Source organism: Labrus bergylta, chromosome 11, assembly GCF_963930695.1.
Source record: "Labrus bergylta chromosome 11, fLabBer1.1, whole genome shotgun sequence".
NCBI lineage: Eukaryota > Metazoa > Chordata > Actinopteri > Labriformes > Labridae > Labrus > Labrus bergylta.
Genome location: NC_089205.1, coordinates 19,792,720 through 19,820,103, shown reverse-complemented (window position 1 = coordinate 19,820,103; position 27,384 = coordinate 19,792,720). Strand labels below are relative to the sequence as shown.

General features: G+C 42.2%; 2 protein-coding genes across 4 annotated transcripts; one reads left to right on the top strand and one right to left on the bottom strand.

The window, feature by feature from the left end:
- Positions 1 to 427: 427 nt before the first annotated feature.
- c18h3orf33 (c18h3orf33 homolog (H. sapiens)) lies at positions 428 to 10,682 on the bottom strand. 3 transcript variants are annotated; one of them, XM_065960255.1, is made up of 6 exons: positions 10,523 to 10,682; positions 3,566 to 3,824; positions 2,640 to 2,699; positions 2,121 to 2,280; positions 1,161 to 1,321; positions 428 to 1,002 (listed from the first exon to the last, which is right to left on the bottom strand). In XM_065960255.1, the coding sequence occupies exons 2-6, from the start codon at positions 3,701 to 3,703 to the stop codon at positions 745 to 747; spliced, it is 777 nt and encodes a 258-aa protein (XP_065816327.1). In that variant the 5' UTR covers positions 3,704 to 3,824; positions 10,523 to 10,682; the 3' UTR covers positions 428 to 744. The 3 variants fall into 3 exon arrangements, with proteins under 3 accessions (XP_065816327.1, XP_020510664.1, XP_020510655.1); XM_020655008.3 differs by lacking the exon at positions 10,523 to 10,682 and adding an exon at positions 4,731 to 4,868 and having other exon boundaries at positions 428 to 999; XM_020654999.3 differs by lacking the exon at positions 10,523 to 10,682 and adding an exon at positions 4,731 to 4,865.
- On the top strand, positions 4,941 to 25,598 carry LOC109999415 (mediator of RNA polymerase II transcription subunit 13-like). The gene is made up of 30 exons (XM_020654462.3): positions 4,941 to 5,746; positions 6,540 to 6,774; positions 7,564 to 7,732; positions 11,295 to 11,440; positions 12,130 to 12,327; positions 12,469 to 12,663; positions 12,764 to 12,920; positions 13,019 to 13,126; positions 13,212 to 13,928; positions 14,024 to 14,240; positions 15,407 to 15,437; positions 15,562 to 15,683; positions 15,776 to 15,866; positions 15,955 to 16,151; positions 16,246 to 16,445; positions 16,932 to 17,821; positions 17,938 to 18,105; positions 18,228 to 18,451; positions 18,574 to 18,769; positions 18,864 to 19,233; positions 19,486 to 19,702; positions 21,969 to 22,160; positions 22,249 to 22,472; positions 22,591 to 22,733; positions 22,855 to 23,013; positions 23,111 to 23,293; positions 23,389 to 23,534; positions 23,942 to 24,106; positions 24,464 to 24,564; positions 24,655 to 25,598. The coding sequence occupies exons 1-30, from the start codon at positions 5,681 to 5,683 to the stop codon at positions 24,785 to 24,787; spliced, it is 6,360 nt and encodes a 2,119-aa protein (XP_020510118.1). The 5' UTR covers positions 4,941 to 5,680; the 3' UTR covers positions 24,788 to 25,598.
- Positions 25,599 to 27,384: the final 1,786 nt, after the last annotated feature.

Sequence of the window (27,384 nt, the reverse complement as noted above, 5' to 3'; positions counted from 1 at the left end):
AATTAACAACAAAAATCATGCTTTTTTTCTCTCTTGTTCTGTGTTTTTACTCATTTAAACAATAAAGATGTACTCTTTATAAAACATAGGCCAGTTCCAAGGCTTTGCCCCTTTTCGGCTCTATTTAAGTGCTCAGATAGTCTAATAACCTGGTCAAATTACGACTAAGAGGGCCCTTTTTATTGGTACTTACAAACCCCCATACATGTAAGGCTCCCATGGGGTTTGTGGGCAGTCAATATAGGGTTTAGGTTTTGCTTTGTATTTCACAATTGCTGTTTCTATAGCAACAGGGAGAGGGACAAGTGGTCCCCCCCACCCATTTGGAACACAATTAACATACCCCACCCCATCTTGTGTTTAGTGGGATGTCCCATAGACACATGCATATACCAACAGAGGAGGTATATAAAGGCCAAAGGATTAGTCAGGGTTTTAGGTGGACTTTTTAATCATTTTAAACTTCTCGACAGCTAAATACAGTAAAAAATAAACAATAAACCCAATGCAACAACAGTAACGAGGAATGTGAAGGAAATATGACTTCTCTTTGTATGTGCTATCAGGATCATTTAAGTGTTTTCACAGCATCAAATACCACATCTTTAACAAGAAACTGAGTGATGGATGGCACTTTTTAAAACTGTAAAAAGACATTTGAACTCTTTTGTTGAAAATAACACCTAAAAAAGGTTAAAGAAATTACAAAATGCGATGTCATTCAACAATTGTCTTTGTCTTTCATCAAGTTCTCTTAAAGATTCTCCCCATCAGTCTGAAGAAAGAGCCGTCCCTGATGGCCTTGGAGAGCCTCTCCCATAGGCTTTCCTGCTTCCACAGGCCCCGCCCCCTCCTCTCAGCTTTGACCTCTGCTCTGTGCAGCCGTTTGTGGAGACGCCAATAGAGGCGAGAGTCCGGCAAGACTCCGACAACTGGCGCAGTGCGAGCCAGGCCGAGTCTGAGGACCTCTTCATTCATGCAGCAGCTCCTCATCAACCCCTGCTGGAGAGAGGTGGGAAGACAAGGAAGAAATACACACTCATATACTGTATACATATACAAACTATTTTCAAGTATATCATTTTAAGACTTCTTACAAAAAACTATTGTTGTCTAGAACTATCTTATGGCTGTCTTTGTCTGAGTTATCAGATGCTCACCCTGCTTTGAGACACCAAACAGTGCAGTGTCTCATTCTCTCTGCTGATAAGTTTTAGCCAGACTGTTTGTGTAGGAGTCAGGTTTTTCTGCAGCCATGCCCTGCCTTCTGGAGTCAGCTCCACTCCTGCAAGATGCACAAGTATCGGAGACTTGCACACACCTGACGAGGATGAAAATAATGTACATTATTCACTAGCAGTGAAGGTTGATGCTGACCGCTGGAGTTTCTTCGTCACCTGAATAACACGAGCATCAATACACAAACTCTGCTGAACACTGATAATGATGAGAAGTGGGTTTGATTAAATATGATTATCTGTTGTATTTTATTCAAAGTGAATAAAAGGAGCAACATTTTTCAGGTGTTAATTGCTGTTGCTGTGAAAAAGTGTGTTCTTCCTAAAAGAGTCTGGAGTTTATTTCAAATCAGGGATAGTCACAGACTTCAAACATTCTAATAAATAATATATTAATTTACAAAGCTCATACAAGCTTATCCCATCTATGAAAATTATGCTTGTAATTCATGTTTGTGAAACAGATAAACTCCTGAGAAATGGGTCTGACCTGGCTGAAAATGTTGGAGGTCAAGACTAAAGTAATATTTGCAATTGCTTGACAAGAAACTAATCTGTTCACTCTTGACCTTCATACGAGAGGTGCTGATGGAGCACTCTATACAAAGCACAGGCATGAATACCATAATTGATAACACAGCTAAAAAGATTACATGTCACTCTCACTTATGAGAAGATGATCAAATAAAAAACAGTCTGACTGTACAAAATAAAAATGAAACTGAGGATAATAAGATTTAAAAAATAAAAATAGAGTCAGGAGGGATTTGTGTTACTAACGCTCAGGAGGTCATTCTCAACAAGCTGCTTTTTCATAAATGTTTATTTGAATGTGTGTGTTTGTGAATGTGTGCATGCCCTCATGATTTCTCCCCAGATTACCTTTGTGTTTCGAAAGTAACGGAGAGAGGATCGGGAGATGAATTGGGACGTGTTCCACTTCGAGCCCTTTCTCTGAGACTGAATGAACTTTTCCACGAAGGCTGACGTTCCTCTCAATAAAACGAGCAGGGATCTCGGATGCAACTTGGAATTTAGTGATCTAAACAAGTGGAATGAGAAAAACAACTGACTTATTACTCATTATTCTGTGTTGTACTGGGGTAAAATAGTATTCATGTTTTTTATTCAAATCCTGAAAGTCTATCGTACGAGAAAACAAGATTTGGAATTAACATAGTCCATATGGGGTCAAGGTTTAGGCCTGCAGGAATGGATTAATGTGCCAATCTGCCCATGAGAGTGCAGGAATAGAACAGAAACTAACTGGGGAAGCTGTTACTCTATGCATGGACTTGGAAACATAAAATACAAACAGTTTTTTTTAGATGTTAGCAGACACTGTTACATATCACAACCTCAGAGTGTCACTGTGAGTCATTGTGTATTTTTCTCCCTTACCAGTTTGATACTCCTCGCTATTACAATGACACCAATGACTGCCAGTCCAGTGCTTATATTCTGTATAAGAGACAAGAAAGCAATGAGGGGTTAAGGATATCATCATTCATTTCCATCTATAAATGACCATAATCACAGCAAAAGTTTTATATACAATTTTACACATCTATATAAACTCGACTTATTTTTTTCTTTTCTTTTTTTCAGATACCCGACATTAATCTTTGCAACTGACTGAGCTGAATTCTTGTGTTGAAGAGGGAAATTTAGAAAGACTTTACCAAAAGGTTATAATGACACAAATTTTAAAACTTGTAAGGGATACCTCACAGGATTTTTTTTTTTTTAATGATACAAGATGGTAGAGATGAACGAGCCAGGATAATAAAAGCCAGGATTGTTGATTATTTTTTCTTAAATGCTGATGTTCAACCCTAAGGGTACTTTGTTTAATTAAATTGTAAAATATTGATAAAGTTTGCTGTTCAAGCTGCAAAAGAGAAAAAAAAATGATGAATGAAATTAATGTTGAATAACACAAACTAAAGATGTTCACCCACTTTGATAGCCTTTATTTATGTCTGAAGTCAAAGAAACTCTCTTTCCCTAAATCTAAGGGCCTCAGTTTCAGAGTAAAACATTTGGCAGGCTAGAAACGGGTATTTCAACATTTGAGCCAGGGAAACATTTGATGAATATTTTACGTGGGAAAATAAGTTTTAAGAATACAAACCCTTATTGAAATGTTTGCTTAATGTCTCATATTAATTTAGAGGTGGCACATGGGCCCAGATAAGCTCCCCTGCCTGCTATCGACCAAAATTGGAGGTGCAGATGTCTCTCCTATACTGTGGCAGGGAAGTGACCATATTTGCTTCCATATTGCCATATGCACCACAGGATTTTCACACAAAGGAGTCTCCTACCCGCACAAGTGTTAAATTATCATCTGCAATCTGTGATATTAATGACACGATGTTTTGAGACGACGGGCTTCCTTGATCTCTTTGTTGTCTGTCTTTCGTTCCCTCTTCCGTTTCTGTGTCTCTGGAAGACTCCGGCATGTTGTTGACATTTTCTCTCGACGCAATCTGACGCTCCGCCTGTTAGGGAGGGACGCACACTGGTGTGAAGTCTCCGCCCTGTGGCTTGCTGTGGAAATGACAGGATGGCGTTGATGTGTGCCTGAAAACGTAAAGTTTACGTGAGTTATAAAACCACTACAAACATGCCATAATTTGCGTTAAAACACCTTAAATAAAAAGTTATGATCCATTTTTTAGCCCTCGAGAACAAATTTTTATTCATGCACATTGCAGCAGATTCACAGGTTCAATTTGACAGCTGGAAACATCTTTGTCTGCATAACTTGGCCTAAATAAATTTATAAATAAATAAGACAACACAAAAAGAAATTGACTCAGTCAGAAAACAGAGTTGTCTTAAAATGTATAAGTGGGACTGCTGACTAAATTTAGGCTTATATTAATTTTTTTAAAGATCCATAATTTCATAAATAGGCTTATATAATTTTTTTTAAAGATCCATAATTTCATAAACAGGCTTATATTCATTTTTTTAAAGATTCATAATTTCATAAATAGGCTTATATTATTTTTTTAAAGATCCATAATTTCATAAATAGGCTTATATTCATTTTTTTAAATGTCCATAATTTCATAAATAAGATTATATACATTTTTTTAAATATCCATAATTTCATAAATAGGCTTATATTATTTTTTTAAGAGACATAATTTCATAAATAAGATTATATTATTTTTTTTAAATGTCCATAATTTCATAAATAGGCTTATATACTTTTTTTAAATATCCATAATTTCATAAATAAGCTTATATTTTTTTTTTAAAATATCCATAATTTTATAAATAAGCTTATATTATTTTTTTTAAAGAGCCATAATTTCATAAATAAGCCCTATATTATTCACCCAGTGCAATGCAGCAGATGTTGCACAGTGAAACATGTTTAGAAACAGACCTCACTGAAAGCACCGACCGCTGACTGACTGTATGACAGATGCACTGGAGGAGCTCTCATCTTGTAAACTGTGAAGTCATGGAGCTTACTTGAAGACGGATGACGCCCCCATTACCGCCAAATTGGCCAATAGGAGTCGAGAGGCAGAGTTGTCCTCCTGGCCGCCATTAAAGAATTCAATCCATGAACTGAAATAATGGAAATCTGCTGGACCCATGGACCAGGCAGAGGGAAAAGTAGCCGATGAGTAGCCTCGGTTTTTGTTTCGGCTTTTCAGTGAAGAGTGGATGTTAGTATGACGGAGCTCTGCGGGAGTTTTAGCGGAAGTGAGGGCGGTGTAGCTAATTGTTTTATTTAGGTAGCTTGTAGCGTTGGAGCTCTGGTATGTTAGCTTTTGTGCTAGCAGGCTAGGAGAGACCAGGGGGAGGGGAGAGAGTTCCTTTGCTTTGAAATTGTTTCAGATCAGCTAGCTTGCATTAGCATTAGCATACCAGGGGGACTAAGCTTTTTTTTTTTTTTTTTTTTTTTAAGGGGGGTGAAGTTTGTTTTTTTTTTATTTTTTTTTAGTTATCCAGCTCGTATTTTATTATATTTTTTTTATTGCGCATATAACTTTTCTTTTGTTTGGTGTTCGTTGCTCCAATCCAGGTGATATTAATTAACGGGCAGAGTGTTTTTTTTTTTTTTTTCTTAACAATGTTCAGGTTGTGAAGCCAGCCAAGCTTTTGCTGCTAGGCTAAGCCACATCAGACAATACAATTACAAAAAAAAAAAAAAAAAATTGATGAATTTGCTAGAAAAGCTTAACCCAGTTGACGCTTTCTTGACTCCCCCCCTGTCTGAGGTTAGCTTAGCTTATAAGCTAGTGGTGGCTAAGCGCCGGCTGGAAGTTGTCTTGTTTGACTAGCGGTAGCTTGTTGTAGCTTTTTAACGGGATACTACAACTCAACAAGGCTTTAAGAAGATCAGCTCCCCCCCTCTCCTCTCGATGGTGATTGAGACAATGGACTTTAACGTGACAACAACGCAGTGAAAAAGGATGAGTTCGTGCTTTGTACCAAACGGGGCCAGTTTGGAGGATTGCCACTCCAACCTTTTCTGCCTGGTGAGTTGCTCCCTGCGCTAGTTAGCGTTAGCTCCGATACTGAGAGAGGCCAGAAAGCCATTTTGGCTAATCAGGGCAACAAGCTTTGTAACGTCAGTTTGCAGACTGGCGTGAAGGCATCGGGCCTGCAACTTGCTAAAAAAAAAAAAATCGTAATCAAGCGAAGTGCCACAACTAAACACATAATGCGGGGTTAAACAGCTGTTAAATAAATCATGATTGTGACACTGTGTTAGTCTCATTGGTGTCTTGAGTAGTCTTAATGTGAGGTACTAGATGGTAACAGGGCAGCAGCATTATTGCAAACTCATCAAAACAGCTTTTAATTCTAACATTAGAAGTGTTTTAATAAGAAGTCAGGTTGCAGAGTTGGTGTCATATTTTTTTTTTTTTTTAAATAACTAACCCCAGACTGCTGACTGAGTAAAGCTGTGGTGCTTCACTGGTTGATACAAAAAAAAGAAAGTGCTGAGTGAATTAACTTGGTGACAGTTTGCTTTTCAGTCGTGCTTGTGGTGACACATCTTCCAAGATGTTTTCTCAACTTTCATGTCAGAGAGAATATCACTTTTCAACTTTTTTTTTCTTTCATTGAGACTTATTTTTTCTGTGTGACAGAGCGGAGCAGCCTTTCAGTTTCACTTTGGTGTGTTTTGCATGTAGAGAGAGAGAGAGAGGAGTAAGCACCACACTGAGTTATGCAGTCAACAACAGTGGATTGGCTTAGTGTTGTGCAGCTATGGTGTGTGTAAAGTCTCACCTTGTTTTTCTCTTCTTTGTTTTTTATTTTTAGGCTGATTTGACTGGAATAAAATGGCGACGATTTGTGTGGCAAGGACCCACCTCTTCGCCCATCCTTTTCCCTGTGACCGAGGAGGACCCTATCTTGTGTAGTTTCAGCCGATGCTTGGCGGCAGATGTGCTGAGCGTGTGGAGAAGGCACCACACCCCGGGTCGCAGAGAGCTCTGGCTTTTCTGGTGGGGCGACGACCCCAGTTTTGCTGAGCTTATCCACAATGAGCTCTCGAGTAAGTGATTCTCATAAAATCCAAATCTGATTACTTAGTGTGAACAACAACTTTAGGGGCACCCCACACGTAAATGATTCATGTATAATTCAGCACTTTTGATTTGCACAACTATTTAGGTGTTCAAATTTCAAGCCTGTGATGGTTTTTCATAATAGCAGATTCTATCCAGAGCTACTGAGCTGACAGAACGTTGCAGGCGAAACTGGCTCATTTGTGGAGACTCTGTTCATGTTTCAACTTGTTTAGCGTTTGATCACAATTCCAGCAACTGAACTGTGAACTGTGGCAAATAAAAAAACTCTAATGCAGTTTTAATGATCCAAAGTCTGATGATAATATGTTGTGATAGCCGAACCAAATTGTGGCCAACATATCTTTTAAAGCCTCTAAAGCCTTTTGGAATCCATTGGCCGTCAGCCACGAAGGCATTGGATTGTTTGGTAGCAGAAGAGCAAGCAGTTGTGCATCACACTAACCTCGTACAGTCTTGATTTTCCACTTTGTTTATTGTAAAACCTGTGGTATCAATGCCTCTTCATAGCTACCACACTGTGTCTCCTGTCTCAGGGAGGGTCAAGTGTTTCAAGGAGGCAACACAGATTTGTAATTACAAAGGCAGAGAGCAATTTTTCACAGATCTTAGCCAGAGTGTAAAGAGAGTATCTATGTTTGGAATTGGAAATGTACATTGACTTGACCATTCATCAAAAAGTTAAACAGCATTAATAATCAGAAAAGGGCCAGGTTTGTCTGTCATAAGTATTTGACACTTCTGCCTTGTTTCAGGTGAGGAGGACGGTGAGTGGGAGAGCGGACTATCCTACGAGTGTCGAACGCTCCTGTTTAAGGCCATCCACAACCTGCTGGAACGCTGTCTCATGAACCGCGGCTTTGTTCGCATCGGCAAGTGGTTTGTCAAGCCATACCAGAAGGAAGAGAAGACCATAAATAAAAGGTATGTCCTGCTCCTAACAGGCAACAGAAAGGGAAGGGACATGGCAATATGTCTTACCTATCTGGTCACAAGTAACAGCTGATGTGGATTCTGTCTGAGTACATGGGAAATACCTCCACAGCCACTGGTTGTGTAGTTACAGCAACATGTGCATGCTGTAAGCTACTAGCTGTTTCTCTGCTTTTGTTTTTTAAAACAGTCTTTTACTCACACTAGACGTATTGTTCTTTTGTCAGCTTCTGTGAATGAATCCCCAGCACTTCCTGTAGTGGTGGTCAGTAAACAGGTTTCAATACCATCACCGGTATCATGCTATGCCACAACATGGATTTTTGCAGAACTGTTGTTACCGGTATAAACACGTGCATTTGATTGTCGATCATACACGAGCCGACACTGAAGCTATTGGTAGCTCAACCTACCAGCCACGGTAGCCGAGTGATTTATGACAGATAACAGCTCAGATTGAGACACAGTCACGGCATGTTTCACTTTTGACACTTAGCAGAGCCAGGCAGACCTACACACTCATTGACCAAACAGCACCGCCTCCACGTTGTGTCAGACGGGTTTCAGTGTTAACTGCATCTCCACTACAACAGGTCTGCCTGCTTAAAGGTGTGTTTTAACTTATGACTCGTTTGTCATAAGTCCAAGATGATTCAAAGAAATGTGGTGAGGCTGTGATTTTTGCTCAAAGCGGCGGCTGTGAATTCACTGTTAACTCTCTACAGTGTTATTGATAATCTCTGAGTGTATCTCTGCTTAAGCTTGGTTAATTCGATGATAAACACAGTTCATTTCCTAAATGGACTTGAGCTTGTATAGTGCTTTTACACCGCAGGTCACTCCTACCCATTCACACACTGATGGCAGAGGTTGTCAAGTGACCATCAAAAGTAACTAATCCCATTCATACACATTCATACGCCACCTACGAAGCAGAGGGAGCAGCTTGGGGTTAAGTGTCTTGACCAAGGACACATCAGACATGTTGCTAGGGATCGAACCCTCGTCCTTCCAGTTGAGAGACGACAACTCTGCCAACTAAGCCACAGCCGCCTGTTTCCTACAAACCACAATAAAATGCCATGCTTATTATGCAGTTGAAAATATTTTGAATGAGTCATATCATGAAATGTTGGCATTAATAAGCAGCTTAACACACCTCTGCAGGAGAAAACAAAACTTAATACCTCAGTCACAAGCTACAACTTAACTGAAGACACTGACCTAGAAAATATATTTCTCAGATCTCATGCACACAAATCTGTTGAATAGGGCCTCACAGGCTTGTTTGAGCGGGAGAAGGCAGGTCTTAGTGCATTCATATGTCTATTCCCTTTTAATTTTGTAATACAGTGATAAATTACTGTTACAGCAAAAGGCCAAAAATATACTGTGATATAAATTTCAAGTCGTATCGCCCACCTCTAACATCCTGCAGACACTTAACAGTGAAAGCCTTTAAGTAAAGGAGAGTTACAGAAAAAAAAGTCAGAGGTCAGAAAAGTGTCATTTAGCTAAGTTTTGGAAAAACATCGAAGCTATGGACCAACTTCAGGTTACATATATATGTTGGGGTGACTTCTTTCAACACTGAAGAAGAAGCACATCTGCTGTAGATAAATGTAGCAGCAGAGAAAATTGTGTATTTTGCATTGATCCGTTCATCATATCAGCATGTGTTGCTTAAGTGTTGGTTAAAAGGCAGCAAGTCAGACAGATTAACTGTTCAACATGATATGCATGAGTGCATATGATTGTTGCCATATTGGGTAGATACCCTTGTTATTTGACTTTTCTTAAAACTTCCCATTAGAATTCCCTTACAGCCTCTGATAGTTTAGTTTGCATCTGAGATTTTGCTGAAATATTGCTTGCAGCTGTGATGTCTCATTTGTGTTCTAATCTGGGTTGTTGAAATGTTTGTTACTTTGACTTTTTCAGGTGCTTTTGAAGTGATACATACTCCTCTGCTTTGATCGATAGTAATAAAAGCATCAAAGCCTGAACATTATTACAGATCTCCAGTCATACTTTTTAACAAAAAGCTGCTGCGAGCAAAAACAGAGACCAGTGTCTAAATTGCACAGATAAGTTGTAATTTACATCATTGGTGTAGTAAAGAAAAAACAAATTACCCAATACTGGGTGCCTACGTCTTGTATTTTTGTTGCCATGGTTTCAAAAGAGGTGTTGCTATTGTTTGATTTTTACTAGACACGTCCCAAGTTTAAATATCTGGTATTGTGTCAGGCCTAGTTGTAATATGTGTTATCCTAAAGAGACACCTTTTTTTCTGGGAGTATCATCTTCTTAATAATCAAATAAAGCCCAGATTTCTTTAAATAGCTTAGCATGACACACGGCTGTTTTCTATGGTACCTGCTGTAGTTGAACTCGTGAATTCTCTTTGCTTTTCTTTGCTTTGCTTGGTGTATTATGGCATCCTTAATCCAGTTTCATAATTGCTTCATTGGCACGACACATTTAAAACTGGTTTGACACATGCAAAGCATGACATACAAGTCGGCAGACTTTGTAATTTCAACATCAATTCAGCGTCATCAAAGAAACAGAGCAACACATCCAGGGTATTGTAAAGTGCCCACAGCTCCCCTTTCCCAACTGCATGTTGTAATCCAGTCTGTGTTGTTGTTGGTAAAAACACAAACTTGAGGGGAGCCAGCAGCTACACATAAATAGCTTTCTGCTTTACAGCGACCTACTGCACAGCTGTATTTCTTCACCTTTGCACAAAAAGGCGGTGACATACATTTAGCTCACCCCTTGAATGAAGCGGGCTGGTGTATCCTGGTGTTTTCTAACAAGCTAATTTGAGCCTCTGCTTTTTTGGCTGACTTGTCTTTGATGCACAGCTCCCTTCTGGCTCAGCTCACTCTGGCAGCTCTGTCAATGCTTTCGCAGGGTTGGAGCAGCTTTTATGACGGAGTTGTTGCATAGAACAGGAGGTGATTCCTTGCTCGCTGGTGTTTAGCTTCTGTTTTTTCCATAAAGATGTCTACAAGTGTGAGCTCGAGGCAACAGTGCAGCACCTCTAACAGAAGCGTCTGGCAGCCTCGCTGTCGCCTGCCCTCTTTGGCTGGTAAACAGGGCAGTCTTTGGAAAATGCTGAGTGTGCACTGTGGTTTTACAGCAACCATGTCAACAAGTACTATTTAAGTGCATTTAGCCGACTGGCTTTCCAGAAGTAGTTAAGTAATAAATCAGAATATTTGTTTAACATTTTAGGACTATAATAATCTCTGTTAGGTATTTTTGACTCTACGTTGGGAGTAGGTTTGATGAAGATTGTAACTGTGTGTGTGTGTTATGTGGGGCATCAGATTGGAGACATTCAGCTTTGTCATGTGTCTACTCCATATCAGTGGGGGCAACAGTCAAAGTCTCCACCCTGTTGAATGTCAGTCTTTAAAAATGATGGTGAGGGCACTGATAACCTAAATAGCCTGCAAAGATTAAAGTAGAATTTTGGATGCTGGAAGCTTTAGTCAAGTGTGTTTCCTAACCCGCCCCCAATCTTTTAACCCCTTTGCAGTGAGCACCTGTCTTGCACGTTTACCTTCTTCGTACACGGCGACAGCAACGTGTGCACGAGCGTGGAGATCGCCCAGCATCAGCCTCTTCAGCGACTAAGCGAGGAGCATCTCAGTCTCGCCCAGCAAGGCTCCAGCCCTCTGCAAGGTAGGAACCCACCAGCTGTGCACAATCTAAAATATATAATTTGGCACTTTCAGAGTAGATGAACAGTAGATGTCACTGGTTTAGCACCAGTCTCTCAGGCCAAATCTTCTCAGTCCCTCAGTGCATCACCTCCCCACCTTCCACACCCCTCCCTTAGTGTGCCAACCTCATATTGGCTGTTTGTATGACTTATTTCCATTGTGATATGGAGCCCAAAGATAATTCAGTTCTTGTTTCTTTGAAGTGTTTTAGTCCAAACAGATTATTTTCTTTGGGTCTGTCTGTTCTGCGTCAGTTATACTTCTGAGAAGGTTATTCACCTTTATGCCTCTACAAACTGCATCCCTGAGTCTTTCTTCCTCTATATGGTGGCAGGGCTAACAGTTGAAGAGGGAGAGTTCACACAAGAAAAAACTTGTTTTAAACATGTTTTGTTTTTGGAAGCACTGTCCTGTCGGTGAGAACAGAGCTGAGAACTCCTGGAGGGAGTTAGACTTCACTCTCTTCTTAGAAAAGCACTATTCAGTAACACAATAAATCAGGATATATTTGATATAGGCTATATTAATAATATTTAAAATGTCAAATATTATACATTTTAATGTGTCTTTAAATGTTTTATATTAATTTTCCCCTCCTGTATTACTTGTGGAGTTAATATGTTTCTGTGACTCCTTTCTGCACTCCAGTCATCCTGAGCCCGTATGGCCTGAATGGGACCCTCACCGGTCAGGCTTTTAAGATGTCAGACCACCCCACGCAGAAGCTCATCGAAGAGTGGAGGCAGTTTTACCCCATCAGCCCAAATCCCAAGGAGGTCCCAGAGGACAAAGCTGAGGATTCAGACTGGGAGGATGACTCACTAGCGGCTGTGGAGGTCCTTGTCGGTAAGGCGTTATCAGCTTGAAATAAATAGTTCATAGTTGAACTTCAAGTGATTTAAATCACTTTAGTCGCTATAATGAAATGATTCTAAGCACAGACAAGTTTTTTTTTTTTTAAATGAACAATTGTTTTTCCATTTGCAGCGGGAGTAAGGATGGTTTACCCGTCCTGCCTGGTGCTTCTTCCCCTGTCCGACCTCCCCACTCTGGTCCCTCAGGGCTCCGTCAACACCTCAGGGAGTCTTTGTGGTGCTCAGCAGGGTCAGTCCTCTCACAGAGACCCCGCCATGTCCTCTGTCACCCTGACTCCTCCAACGTCACCAGAGGAGGCTCAGACTGGTAAGACTTTGATCTGCACCGAGAATCCAACACTCTTTATCAGTCTTATTTCTGTAAGATTCTGTTTACTAACACTTTCTTGTCTTTCCTTCTCTTGTAGATTATCAGCCTACCCAGAGGTGGCTCAAGCTGTCCTCTGCGTCCGATGGCTTCAGCTCCAACAACACCCTTCATGGGGGTAAAATCCCTCGCAGGCTGGCCAACCAGATGGTGGAGTCTGTGTGGCAGGAGTATAACACAAACCGTACAGGGCACAAGTATGTTTCACTTCATCTCTTCTTACAATCAGGATGTCAATTCAAATGAGTGCCTCAGTGCTAACTGAAATTAATGTTTTATTTCCTTATTTTAACAGGAGGAAGTTTACTACATTGACCAACGGCTCCTGTGAGGAGGAGCCGGACACATCTGGAATTTGGGATTTTGTGGAGCCGACTCACAGGCCACACTGTTACTGCTCGAGGTTTGTTGACAGCATTATGACTCTAGATTTTTGTTTTGTATTTTAAAGAACATCTCCTGTAAGCTTTGGTTTTATTTCTTAATAGACATAAGAATCAGAAACAGCGATCCAGCAGCACCTCAGGACACCCACCTTCATCAGGCCAGCCCGCTCAGCTGACCCCCAAACACAAGCTGGGCGAGAAGCTGGAGAAAGGGGATAAGCAACAAAAGAGGCCGCAAACGCCTTTCCACCACCGGAACTCTGTAAGCGAGGAGCAGACCCTGGAGCCGCAGACCCAGAGGCTTTGTCTCAGACCTCAGGAGGAGGGCTCGTATCCCAGCCTGCACCACATCGACACGGTGCCCTCTAAAGCACCCACGCTGCACACACACGGACCCCCTGCAGACCTTGTTGGATCCCCGCCCCCGCCTCCTCTCAGCCCACATCCCTGCGATCACGTAGAAGGCAACATGACTCCAGGTGGCATGAAGAGCTCGTCTACGCCCATCCACCAACCGTTCTACCCTCCATCAGTGGAGCCCTGCCTTCTGCCACAGAAGGGCTCGTCTGAGGAGCCTCAGCTGGAGAACATGCCCCTGCCTCTGCCCTTCCCTCCCAACTACAATGAAACATTTGAACCCACTGTCTTTGTTGGCTCAGCCATCAACCCCAACGAAGACTCCACCCACAACCCCTGGAAGTATTTCAACCTGCCCAGAAAGAAGGCGTCCAACTTCCAGACGCCGCTGCTCCCTGTGGATAAAATGCGGGATGACTCTGGGGGAGGCGCAGGAACAGAAAGTGTTGTGTCTATCACTGAGTGAGTATTTAATTGATCAGGGTCACCTGCATTAAAACAAAATATAACTATTTGGTAACAGCAAGGCTTCATCTTCACCGTTTCTTCCCTATCAGGTTGATGTCGGGCTCCCAGCACCCTCTTAAAGTGTCCGAGGAGCTGGTGAAGACTTACGCCCAGCGGAGAAACAGCCATCTTGCATCTGCCATAGGTGACGGAGATCACAGTGAGGAGCCAGACCCGTACGCCTTTGTGGAGGGAGATGATGAGTTCACCTTCACTGATAAAAAAGACAAACCCGGATCTGAGAGAGAGGGCAACAAAAAACACAAGGTGGGTTCCTGACTAGGACTGATGTTCCAGCATGAGATCTCAGTATAACACAGGAATGTTTTGTTGCTTCCGGATTGCAAAGTGCCTACACAATCTGACAGTACACAGTAGACAGTGCCTTCTATCTGTGCTGTATACTGTTAGGACCTACTGTTCAGCTGGCCGATAGTTGTTCCTACTTCTTTTGATTCATTCAGTGTGGAAGTGACGTCATTAGCCTGCCTCACGTTATTGACACTCCAACTCAGATGTGATATGCACGATGGCTCAGTAAATAATACAAAACTTCACATTACATGTTAAAAACGTACCAACCTAAAACTTGAAAAGGCGCGCTACCCGAACTGGCCGCATCCATCCACGCGTGTTTTGATTCGGAGGCTCACGTGAAGTAACGTTTCACATTTCATTTCACACAACATTGTGGACTGCACTGTTAAAATACAAATCATTTCCTGAAAGGACGCATCCAAACCATGCTGCACAAAACCCAGAAAGAAGCATCCATGCTGAAATGTTCAGTCTACTAAGGGAGCCAAAAAATGTCCACTGAATGACTACGAGGGTTCAGTTGACTAAAAAGTCCACTCTCCACATTAAACTGTGGCTTTTAGGAAGGGGCCCTTGTTTGAATTGGATTCTGTTTCCTGTGAATTATCTGACAGGAAGCTCAGTTTGTGGTGTTGTAAAAGACAACTATATCCTTTTTAATTGGGGTTTAATTTTTATCATGCATTGACATTGGACACATTATACCACCACGATAAACTACGAGTTATAATATCCCTTCCAGTGTATTTCTTGTGCCTTCAACATCAATCTCCATATATGGATATCATTTTACAGGGCAGGCATAGTGTATCACATCAGCTAATGAATGTGTTAATAACTATCATCACTGATAGGTTGGCCTTGAAGTCATCTTGTAAACAAATCAACATGTGCATATTTAGTGTAAGAGCAAGCTCCATATCACTGCTGCTGGTTCAACTTTACGTCTTACCTTTTCATGTGTCAAGATTTTCTGAATTCGTTTTAAAACAGCCTTGTAATACATTTCAAATAGAAGCAATTTATATAAATATTTTAAGTAATGCCAAATGATTTCATCTGTGTCCCTTGAATGTAACAATGAATGATGTGACTGTTGTCTTATTTTGTTTCAGGGGGATGAAGGAACTGGAAGCTCAGGAGAGGGTAAGAAAGCCTTATTTAAATCAGCTTAACCCCTGTGTTTGACATTAACTGACATGAAAAGTCATTGTTTGCGGTGTGCTGTCATATTTCATGCTCTCCTGTCCAATACGTTTTTGCATTGCAGACGGTCAGGGTTCTTCTGGTAACAAACCTTCCGCCTCGACCAGCCTCATTCATGAGAACGACTTGGCCGTGTCCTACAGCGACCTGGATAAAATCTTCAATTCCGATGAGGATGAGCTAGCAGTAAGTGCATCAGCTGCGGATGTTGGCCTGTAGAGCCTGTTGAAATGGAAGTCGGATTGAGTGTAAAGTTTTGCTCTCTCTTGTCTCCACAGCCTGGCTTTAAAAGAGCTGGAGTTGGCACAGATGACAAGTTTGGCTGTAAAGAGGCGAAAGCAGCCACGTTGGACCCCCTGTCTTGCATAAGTAAGTAGCTGTGGCATTATTAAATCAATGTGCATTGTAATTTTTATAACCATGTTCCAAGAGAAGCTATAATGTATTATTTCTTTAGGCTCAGCAGACCTGCACCAGATGTTTCCCACACCTCCCTCCCTGGAGCAGCAGGGTTACTCCCCTATGAACTCCGGGAGCAAGGATAGCCTTGAAGCAGGGGCGGGCCTCACCCTGTTGGACGGCAGCCAGCTCAACAACCACTTCAAGATGGAGGTGGAGGAGGGATTCTGTAGCCCGAAGCCATCTGAAGTAAAGGTACAGCAAGTAACACACCTGCCATCTGTGGAGCTAGTGAAAAATGAAGCATAATCAGAGTTTTTTTTTTTAACTACTTCTTCTTTGCCTGTAGGACTTCTCCTTTGTGTACAAGCCGGAGACGAGTCAGGTTTTCATCGGCTGTTCCATGTACGCCCCCCTGAAGGCACTACCCAGCCAGTGTCTGCTGCCTATCAAACTGCCAGAGGACTGTTTGTACACGCCCAGCTGGACCATGGGCAAGATGGAACTCATACCCCCAGTGACGAATGTCAATCTCCTCACCAAAGACAGGTTAGTGCTTTTAAGACTGGAATCATCTGTGTTTTTAAGTCTCCTGCTGAGCGGGAGCTCTCCTGTTAGTAATCCACAACCGTGAAAAAACAGTCTCTGAAATGTACATAAACGGGAGAATTATTCTTTTAAATCTATTTTATAACTTAAAATATTTAGAAGAAAGATAAAAATTTTGATTCTTGGTCTGTATCGGGACTTGAACCAGGGACCCTTGGGTTTCCCGCCCTAGTCCCTACAGACTGGTGCTATTTTATTCTAAACTGTGCTGATATCTATTTATATTTCAAACATGCTGATTTAATGACATGTCTGTTTTATTTTGCTTCCTTTGTAAAGCATTTTGGTATTTTTGAAAATGCTCTATAAATAAAGGTTATAATAATGTTTATCCTTAAAGCCAATGATGAGAAGCCTGAAAAGATTCCTTTTTTTAGAAAAAAAAAAAAAAAGTTTGGTTTTCATCACTTTTCCTCTCTTTGACAGTAATGTCCCCAGTGTGGAGCCAGACTACAGTCAGACCTACACCCCTCAGACTCACACACCCTTCATGTCCAGCAGCGCCCCTCCCAGCAACAGCGGAACGGGCATCCTGCCCTCCCCAGCCACACCACGCTTCTCTGTGCCAACACCTCGCACCCCACGCACTCCACGGACGCCCCGCGGTCCATCCAGCGTCCAGGGTTCTCTCAAGTACGACAACTCTGACCTTTACTCGCCCGCCTCCACTCCCTCCACCTGCAGACCGCTCAGCTCCGTTGAGCCAGCCACTGTACCCTCCATCCCCGAGGCTCACAGCCTCTACGTCACCCTCATACTGTCCGAGTCAGTCATGAACCTTTTCAAAGACTGTAACTTCGACAGCTGCTGCGTGTGTGTTTGCAACATGAACATCAGAGGAGCTGACGTAGGCGTGTACCTTAAGGACAACGGCGAGGCGCAGTACCCGTGCACCTGTGGCTTCAGTGCTGTCACCAATCGACGCTTCGGGCAATCTGCTGGGCTGTTTCTGGAGGACGAGCTGGACGTGGTGGGACGGGGCTCTGACTCCAGCCGGGACACGGAGCGGTGTTTTGAGGAGCTGCGAGCTTCAGCGTCACACAAAGCTGGCAGCTTGGCTGAGAAACCTCCAGACGAGCTGATCCTGCTTCTGCAGGACCAGTGCACTAACCCCTTCTCACCAATGGCAGGCGTGGAGTACCCCAAGCTAAGCTCCGCCCCCAGTTCTTTTCTGAGGGTGGAAGAGAGAGACTGTTACAATGACTGCTACATGGCATTGGAGCATGGCAGGCAGTTCATGGACAATATGTCTGGAGGCAAAGTGGATGAAGCACTAGTGAAAAGCACATGTCTTCATCAGTGGCCAAAATGCAAATGTATGCATATCTTATTCTTATTTTCCCTTTAAAGATTTAAGACTTGAGATGTTTACTTTTTCTTTTCCACAAATTCTGGCTAAGACTTTTCTCTCTGTCTGTTTTCCCTCATGTAGCAGCAGATATGAACAAGCTTTTCTCTCAGGACGTCCTGCGGGTGTTGTTGTCCCTTCAGCCAGTGCTGCAGGACACCATCCAGAAGAAGAGGAGTGTGCGCTCATGGGGTGTTCAGGGACCGCTCACCTGGCAGCAGTTCCACAAGATGGCTGGGAGGGGATCATATGGTATGTGAAAGGAGTTTGGCACCAAACCTTTCTCTAACAAGAGTTCCATTTTGGAGTACTGTGCTGGTTCATTACTTGTGCAAACAGCTAAAAAAGCGACCTTTTACTTTTTTTCAATACAGGTACAGATGAGTCTCCTGAGCCTCTGCCCATTCCCACTTTTTTGGTGGGATATGAGTATGATTTTGTGGTGCTGTCTCCTTTTGGGTTGCCCTACTGGGAGAAGCTTCTTCTGGATCCTTTCGGCTCCCAGAGAGATGTGGGATATGTTGTCATCTGCCCAGAGAATGAAGCTCTCCTTGGGAGAGCAAAGACCTTCTTCAAAGATCTGAGTGCGATGTATGAGGTACGCACCTGGTGGCATAAAACTCACCCTCCTTGTACCAACATGCCTACAAAAACAGTTCCATGCTCTGATAACATGAATAACTCAATGTTGTTTTTGCATTGACTCCTTTTTCTTAACAGGCATGCCAGCTTGGACAACACAGGCCCATCTGTAAGAGTCACCCCGAGGGTGTATTGAAGGTCGGCACCAAAGACGGAAGGAGCATGATGGAGCAGCCCCTTAGTGACTGGTTCCTTAAGATGGCTGCCAGAGATGGAAACAATGAAGCCTTTAATAAGCTCAAACTCTTTGCTCAAGTGTGCCGCTATGATCTAGGTAACATCTTCACTCCATCATCTGAGAAATCAAAGTGAGCAAGGTTGCATTTTAATAAAAGCTGTATCTGATTACTTTCCTTTTGACCTTTTAGCTCCGTACCTGTCAGAGCAATCTTTGGACAGCTCTCTATTATCCCAGCGCCCCTTCGTGGCCTCCTCCTCCTCCCAGACCTCCAGCTCTTCCACCTCCTCCTCAGGACCCCAGAGCACCAACACTACCAGCTCCAGCACCAGCTCTGCCCAGGTCAACAGCACCCCTCCCTCCTCCACCTCTTCCTCCTCATCAGGCTCCCAGACTATTGGAGGCATGACCTCAGCTAAGCCAAGCTCCTACACACCATTTGGGACGGCAGGCTTGCAGGGCAGTGCGTCTCAGAACGGACCCCAGTCAAACTCACAGGGGGCAGCGGAAAACGGACCCTCTGCCAGCCAGCCTCAACAGCCTACCGAGCCACCTGAGAGGTAAGAGCCCACTAGCAGAGTACAACTTTCATCCAGATGGTATATTTCTGGCTAATTACTCCTGAAAAAACATGTTTGGTTGCCTCTTTCTGACAAAACTTACACTCGCTGCACCATTTAGAAGTTGAGTTTGTGAAACTGATGTGCTTTGCTGATTTCCATTTGCCCGTTTTTCTTTTGATCGTCTTTCTGTCCTGTTTGTATCATATTGATTTGCACTTTATTAAAAACATGATCTTCTTTTCTCAACAGCACAATGGAGAGGGATAAAGTGGGGAAGCCGACAGACGGAGAGTCTCACGCCGTGTCCTTCCCGCCCGCCATCGTGGTTTACATTGTTGACCCCTTCAGCTACGAAGACGCGGACAGAGAGGTCCACTCCAGCGCCTACACGCTGGGCCTGCTGCGCTGCTATATGGAGATGCTGCAGTTCCTCCCGGCTCGCATCAGAAACGCTGTCTCAGTACAGGTACGGGAAAACAAAACAGTCTTTTTCATGTTACTCTTGCTTCATAAATGAGTGTGTTTATGATTTGTGAGTTTTAATGTCCTTATACTGAAAAAGGATTAATGGTAGAGGGTAAATTTCACTCAAGGGGTTTAGGAAACAGCATATCAGTCATCTTTGTTTATTTAGTTAGAACTGAGCGGGTAACCAACAGGCACAAAGGGAGGTGAGGAGGAGCAGGGGACTCGTTAGCAAACACTAATAGAGGTGATATAGTAACACAAGGTTGCATCAACATGCCAGAGGGAATGTAAAAAAAAACACATGAGGTGTGAATGTGCTAATGGAGTAGGTAATAGCTTAATTACAATATTAGCACAAAAAAGGCAGCTTTAATATTCTTTGTTATATAGCTTGTTTCTATTTGCCTTTTTTCATATCAGATATTAGTAAATCTCCCAGGTCTTATATTTGATTTCACAAAAAAAAAAAAAAAAATGCACACTTACTATGATGGGGCGGCTGTGCCTCAGTGGTAGAGTCAGTCGTCTCTCAACCAGAAAGTTTGGGGTTCCATCCCGAGCTCCTACAGGTACATGATCGATGTGTCCTTGAGCAAGACACTTAACCTCAAGCTGCTCCCGCTGCGGCGTGTGAATGTGTATGAATGGATTATTTACTTGTGATGGTCACTTGACATAGCAACCTCTGCCATCAGTGTGTGAATGGGTAGGTGTGACATGCGGTGTAAAACCAGTCAGAAGACTAGAAAAGTGTTATACAAGCTGAAGTCCATTTACATTTGAATTAAAATGGTGCTGTCAATCGATTAACATTTTTTTTTTTAATTGTGATTGGTCACAACTTTTTGCAATACCGTCGTCACCAGTTTAAACAAGCGCATTTGATTGTAGATCATACACGAGCCACCACTGAAGCCACCGGTAGCTCTACCTACCATCCACTGTAGCGGGTAAAAAGTTGTAGTAGCAGAGTGATTTATGACAGATAACAGCTCAGATTGAGACACGGTCACGGCATGTTTCACTCTTGACACTTAGCAGAGCCAGGCAGACCTACACACTCATTGACCAAACAGCACCGCCTCCACGTTGTGTCAGACGGGTTTCAGTGTTAACTGCATCTCCACTACAACAGGTCTGCCTGCTTAAAGGTGTGTTTTAACTTATGACTCGCTTGTCATAAGTCCAAGATGATTCAAAGAAGTGTGGTGAGGCTGTGATTTTTTTTCTCAAAGCAGCGGCTGTAAATACTACACTGTTATTGATAATCTCTGCTAAGTGTAGCTCCACTTAAACTCTGATAATTAATTGATAGACATGTCATGTCCTACAAACCCTTCACAATAAAAGTCAGATCTTATAATTTTGTTGAAAAGCTTTTATTATGACGGGCCTCTATAAGGAATTGTGTTTTTGGCTGCAGCGAAACACACCTCTGCAGGAGAAAACTAAAGTAAAAACCACACCGATTGAGTCACAAGCTACAACGTGCCTGAAGACATAAAATAAAAACGCTTTCTCTGATCTCATGCACACAAATTAATTGAATAAGGCATCAAAGGCTTGTTTGAGGGGGAGAAGGAGGGTAGTGGTGTGTGAACATGTGTTCATATGTGCGTATCACTTTAAATTTTGTAATACCTTGATATAATACCATTACAGCAAAAATACATTTCAAGTCATATCATCCCACTCTACAATATAGGGACACTTGAGTCTGCAGTGCACTTAGATTTTACTGATAATTCCCAGAACAATATCCGAACATGAGGCTCATGTTGAACGTTTTATATCACATACTGGTTTCAGTCTGTTATGGCCAGATGTGCACGTCTCCCTTTCTCTGCTGAGTCTGCATCACAGTTTGTTATCATTCAATATCTTAGAGTTAAGGTGAATGAGGCTCTGTGCTAATATGTATAAGAAGAGTGAAATATGAATTTGCATTAAAAACAATTCACCCTTTCACGTCTCTAGATTGTCCACATCGGTCAAATAATTAACATTGACTGCTCTGAATGAATAGCATTTATTTAAAGTTTTGACCCAAAAAAAATCTTTGTTTTTTTCTTTATAAAAGAGTTCCTTCCTTAGAAAGTCTTTCTGCTGAGATGAAGTTGAATATTCCCAACCAACTGCCATATAGCATCCAACCTCACATCTATTAATGCATTCCAGTTAACAATATCAAAGTGAAAGGCTAATATTTATAGGATTAAGAACTGAATGTCAATATCACGATCCTGGTATTTGTTTCCTCTCAGATTGTTCCCTGTCAGTACCTGCTGCAGCCGGTTCACAGCGGGGAGCGTCACCTCTACGGTCAGCACCTCAAGTCTCTGGCCTTCTCCGTGTTCACTCAGTGTCGTCGGCCTCTGCCTAACTCCACCAACTTCAAAGCTCTGACGGGCTTCGGCCCCGGCCTTGCCATTGACATGGCGCTCAAGAGCCCTGAGGTAACTTTTGTTCTGTTCGCTTTACAAATCAAAGTCGGACTCTGTCGTTTCTACTTAAACTAACTAACTAAGTATTCCTGTCATGCAGAGGCCTGAGTGTCTGCGCCTGTACACGCCGCCCTTCATCCTGGCTCCTGTCAAAGACAAGCAGACTGAGCTCGGGGAGACATTTGGAGAGGCATCACAGAAGTACAACGTCCTGTTTGTCGGCTACTGCCTGTCACATGACCAGCGCTGGCTGCTGGCCTCCTGTACCGACCAGCACGGAGAGCTGCTGGAGACCTGCATCATCAGTATTGATGTGCCCAACAGGTACTTTCGCTCATGTATAGTTGATGTAGAGAAACTATGCATCAGTCTCATATGGTCATCTGATTAGTTATAGATCTAACTGTTCTTATTTTAAGTAACGTTGGTGCGTTTGTTTCAGGGCGCGCAGGAAAAAGGGCTCAGCCAGGCGGGTGGGTTTGCAGAAGCTGTGGGAGTGGTGTCTCGGCCTGGTGCAGGTGACATCGCTGCCATGGAGGGTGGTCATTGGGCGGCTCGGTAGAATGGGCCACGGCGAGCTGAGAGGTACACACTTACATGTGCTTACACACACATACACACACACACACACACACACTTTCAGTATTTGTAGAGAATGCAGCTCAGATTAACACACACTGATATGCTCTTCATTATTTTCTTCCAGACTGGAGTATTCTGCTGAGCAGGAGGAACTTGCAATCTCTCAGTAAACGTCTGAAGGAGACGTGCAGGTTGTGTGGCATCTCTGCTGCAGACACTCCCAGCATCCTCAGCGCCTGTCTAGTTGCTATGGAGCCCCAGGGTTCTTTTGTCATCATGCCAGGTAAAAGCAAACGGAACTATTGTTGTTCAAACTTATTTGGACCATTTAGAAGTTGACTCAAGGTCTGATTGTGTTTTCCTCCATCTCGTCTCTGCAGACTCAGTGTCGACGGGCTCTGTGTTTGGTCGCAGCACCACGCTCAACATGCAGACGTCACAGCTAAGTACCCCTCAGGACACATCCTGCACACACATCCTGGTGTTCCCAACGTCAGCCATGGTGCAGGTCAACACCAACACTACAGAGCCCATTGACATCAACTTCAACCCCATAAATCCTGGTATGTTAAGCAGCTAACGAGGCGTCACTTTAATAGAGGACACGTGCTGGTGATGAGTTTAACCCTAGGCGCTCTGTGTACCTTTATTTCTGCAGATGGATCTGATGGCATGGGCATCTTTGACCTGTTCGACAACGACATGGTGGATCCAGACCTCATCAACATCCTGCCCAACTCCCCCACGACCTCCCCCGTTCACTCTCCCGGGTCCCACTATCACCAGGGGGGAGACGGAAGCAAGGTTGGTCACCTTCTTTTTCTTTTTACTTCAATGATACAAAAAAAAATCTGTGTTACATGTCTATTACAGACCAAAAGCACTTCTTAACCAGCATGCCCTCCAATACAGAAAGAGTAACAGTTAACAAGGTAACACTGGTGAACACTTGTTTTTGGATTCATCCTCCACGTGATGAAGTTTGGTTTTGTATCAAGTGTCACATTGCCTCCATTCACTCATCGTCAACTCAGATAAAGCCCCTTCAAAGTTTTGATGTGAGCCTCAGTGGAAGCTCAATATAACAACATTTCATACTATTTAGCGGAAGCCTCCAGTTTGAAACAAAGGGAAAGCAGACATCAAATAAATTCAGTGACACTTGATGGATAATAGAATGATAAAGTGACCTTTTTGGCGTTGTCTTGCAGGGTCAGAGTGCAGACCGCATGGAGTCCCACGAGGAGGCTCTGAACATCTTACAGCAGCCGATGGCTTTGGGCTACTTTGTCTCCACAGCCAAAGCTGGACCACTGCCTGACTGGTTCTGGTCCGCCTGCCCTCAAGCCCAGAACCAGTGCCCACTCTTCCTCAAGGTACTTCAGTTATGAAATGTTTTCTTTATTCAGCCTGTTAGAGAAGGTCAAACTCACACAGCTAACTCTTATTTACATCATAGATTAATTATTTCTTCTTTTTTGTTCAATAAATTGTGAAATTCTAAGACTTGATGCATTGTTCTTTCAAGGTTAATGTTTCAGAATCATGTAAACATTTGAGTATTGACCAGAAGATCTTCAGTATTTTATAAAAATAAAAGGGATTGCATTTTTCCTTTTGCATGAGTGAATACTTAAAATAATTTCAAAACTATCTCGACCCTTCAACATCACTGTTTTCCACACACAGAAGGTGATAGTGATAGTCATTTTTCCATCTCTCTCTTTCCCAAGGCCTCTCTGCACCTGCACGTGTCTTCTGTCCAATCAGACGAGCTTCTCCACAGTAAGCACTCCCACCCGCTGGATTCCAACCACACCTCTGATGTGCTCAGGTAAGCTGCTCGGATCAGCTTTAAACATTTGCACCTTCATTAACGTTCCTGCTGGTATTAACAGTGCTGTGTGTTCCTTCCACATGGTAGATTTGTTTTGGAGCAGTACAACGCCCTCTCCTGGCTGACGTGCGACCCTGCCACCCAGGACCGTCGCTCTTGTCTGCCTGTTCACTTCGTGGTGCTCACACAGATGTACAACTTTATCATGAACATGCTCTGAACTGAAACAGGATCAAACTGAAGAGATTTGAATGGATGAAATGTGGGATTCCTGCCACCAAGTAGAATCCCTGACACTCAAAAAGGACCTCACACTCCATCAGGGCAAACATGGAGGGAGCGCCCCTTTGCCTCCCCCCCTCCTCCCTGATCTATCTCACACAACACTGACTGACTGACTGGAAGTTTCCAATCAAACAATCAATCAACCAGATGCCAAGAATCCACTTTGGAAGATCAAGGGACGTTTCATAAAGGAGAATAAAATGTCTTTTTAATGACTGTAGATTGCAATCTATGAAATTTTATCTTAATGAAATGCCTGCATATATTATTTATTGTAAGTTTTTAAATGTGGAATTTTTAATGCTTAATATCTTTTATATATTACAAATCCTAGCGGGTGTGTACATCTCACTGTAAAGGAATTGGTTTCAAAAGTGTAATTTTCTTGATTACAACACGGAACAAAAGCTGTCCGAGTGAATTTGCTGTAGATTGCTTTTAGAATATTATTTTTTCAAAGGGTACAGACCTTTTTATCGCCACGCTGTAAAAATGAAGTAAAAGCTGGCCTGGGCATTTGTGTCCCACCCGACAAGTGGATGAGACTTACCTCTCTGTCTGCTGCGGCTCCAGAGTCTCTCGCACAGTAACTCAATGAGCTCTGAAGAGGAATTAAAAGGTACATTGTCAGATTATATATTTTATATAACAGATTTAGGTAATTGTGTGTGTATATGTGTACATATAATTGTGTGCCGCTACTGATGGTGCAGCTTCTGTTTTAGGAATAAAGTGCGTCTACCTTACCCCTCGTTGCTTCTGGCTCCTTCTTCAATTGGTTTTACAACTTCTGTCCAACTCCAGAGTTTGTAGTTACACTTACACGCCCATGAAGATGTTTGAATAGATTTAAGAGATGTTCAAGATCAGCACATGAAAACATGAGAGCTCCTAAGCTTTATGGCATGAAATTCAACTACACCTTTTATATTGCACCTCCCAATGTAACACCACAAGTCCCATCGCACAAGGTGTTGCATGTTAAAGGAAATATGTAACCAAGAAAAAGGACAAAATGTTTCACTCAGTTTAAGATCTAATATGCCACTGGTGTAACAGCTAGCCACATATTTAATACAAAAACAGTTTTTATTTTTCCCAATGGACATGATGCAACATACAGTGTCTGATGTCGTCATCTTTAAAAACATTAAAATGAAAATGATTAATTCTTTTTACTTTTCTGTCAGAATTGACTTCTTATTTCTTTCAGCGCTGAATAGCGCCATCTTGTGCTGTGAGTGTTGCATTGATCTGAAATATCAGAAAGAGCCTAAACAGTACATCTTTTTTCTCATTAATGCTGAAGTTTTCTTTTTGTGTATTCAAAGTTATTTATGAATTATAAACACTTAAGTCAAACCAGTGCACAGATAGTGTGTTTGGGCAGAAGAGAAACAGAGTTCATATCTTCAAGATTCATCACCGTGCTAACACAGATATTCAGTTATTTTATTTTGTATTTTATCCTGTCTTAGTGTGAGCGTGTGCGTGTGCAGGTGTGTAAGTGTGTGTGTGTGTGCGTGTGTGTGCGTGTGTGTGCGTGTGTGCGTGTGTGTGTGTGTGCGTGCCTGCATGTGTGTGTGTGTGTGTGTCAGTAATGATATTAAATTAGCTTATTTCCTCAGGCTTTGTTCCAGCCTTTGATCTAAAAGCTACAGCTAATGAAAGTCACTGATTAAAACAATAGTAGCTGTGTTTAAGACATGAGATGCAAAACATAGATCTGAAATATATTGATAGACAGTGGATATATTATTATTATTATTATTATTATTATTATTACATTAACAGCTCCAGTAATATATTAATTTTATAAACCAGCTATTATTGCAATATGCAGTAAATAATATTGTATCTTATTATGTTATGCACATGAAAACATGATGATTTTGTTTTTGAAATGTTATTACGTGTACTTTTTTAATGAATACTCATTTTAAATCTCAGGAGCATTGTTTCAGCATACAGTGACGCTAAGATGCTGAATGTCCTCATAGTCGTCATAATGAAGCCAAACAGACAACAGATACAAAACTGCAGGGACAACTTTTGCAACTTGCAAGTTATGCATTTTTTGAAGAGGCAAATTAATTTAATTTATAATTATTATTATTCCAGTGCTTGGGTATCTGCTTATTTTTTTTTACTTTAAAATGTAATTGTTCCCCAATGTCTTAATTTTTTAGTTTGGAATTTAAATGATTTCAATAATACAGCTACCTGGCACTTTGAAAAAAAGTTTTTTTTTCTGTAAATTTCATAAAAATCATTATTTCTGAAATTGTAGCTTCTTCAAAGAGTTGTAGGAACATTTCAGTCCACATGAACATTTCTGTTGAATAAGACATTTACGGCTGAAAAAGAAGCTGCTGTGAGTGTTTGATCAATCTTGGCACTCAGGTGGATTGTGACTTGTAGAGAGTAATGGTTCGGGCCGGGTGAGACCTGTTCGTTGACGGAGTAGCAGCTTTAACGCTACCCATACTAACTGGATTTGGATGATTAGTGAGAATGGAATTAGCTAATCAA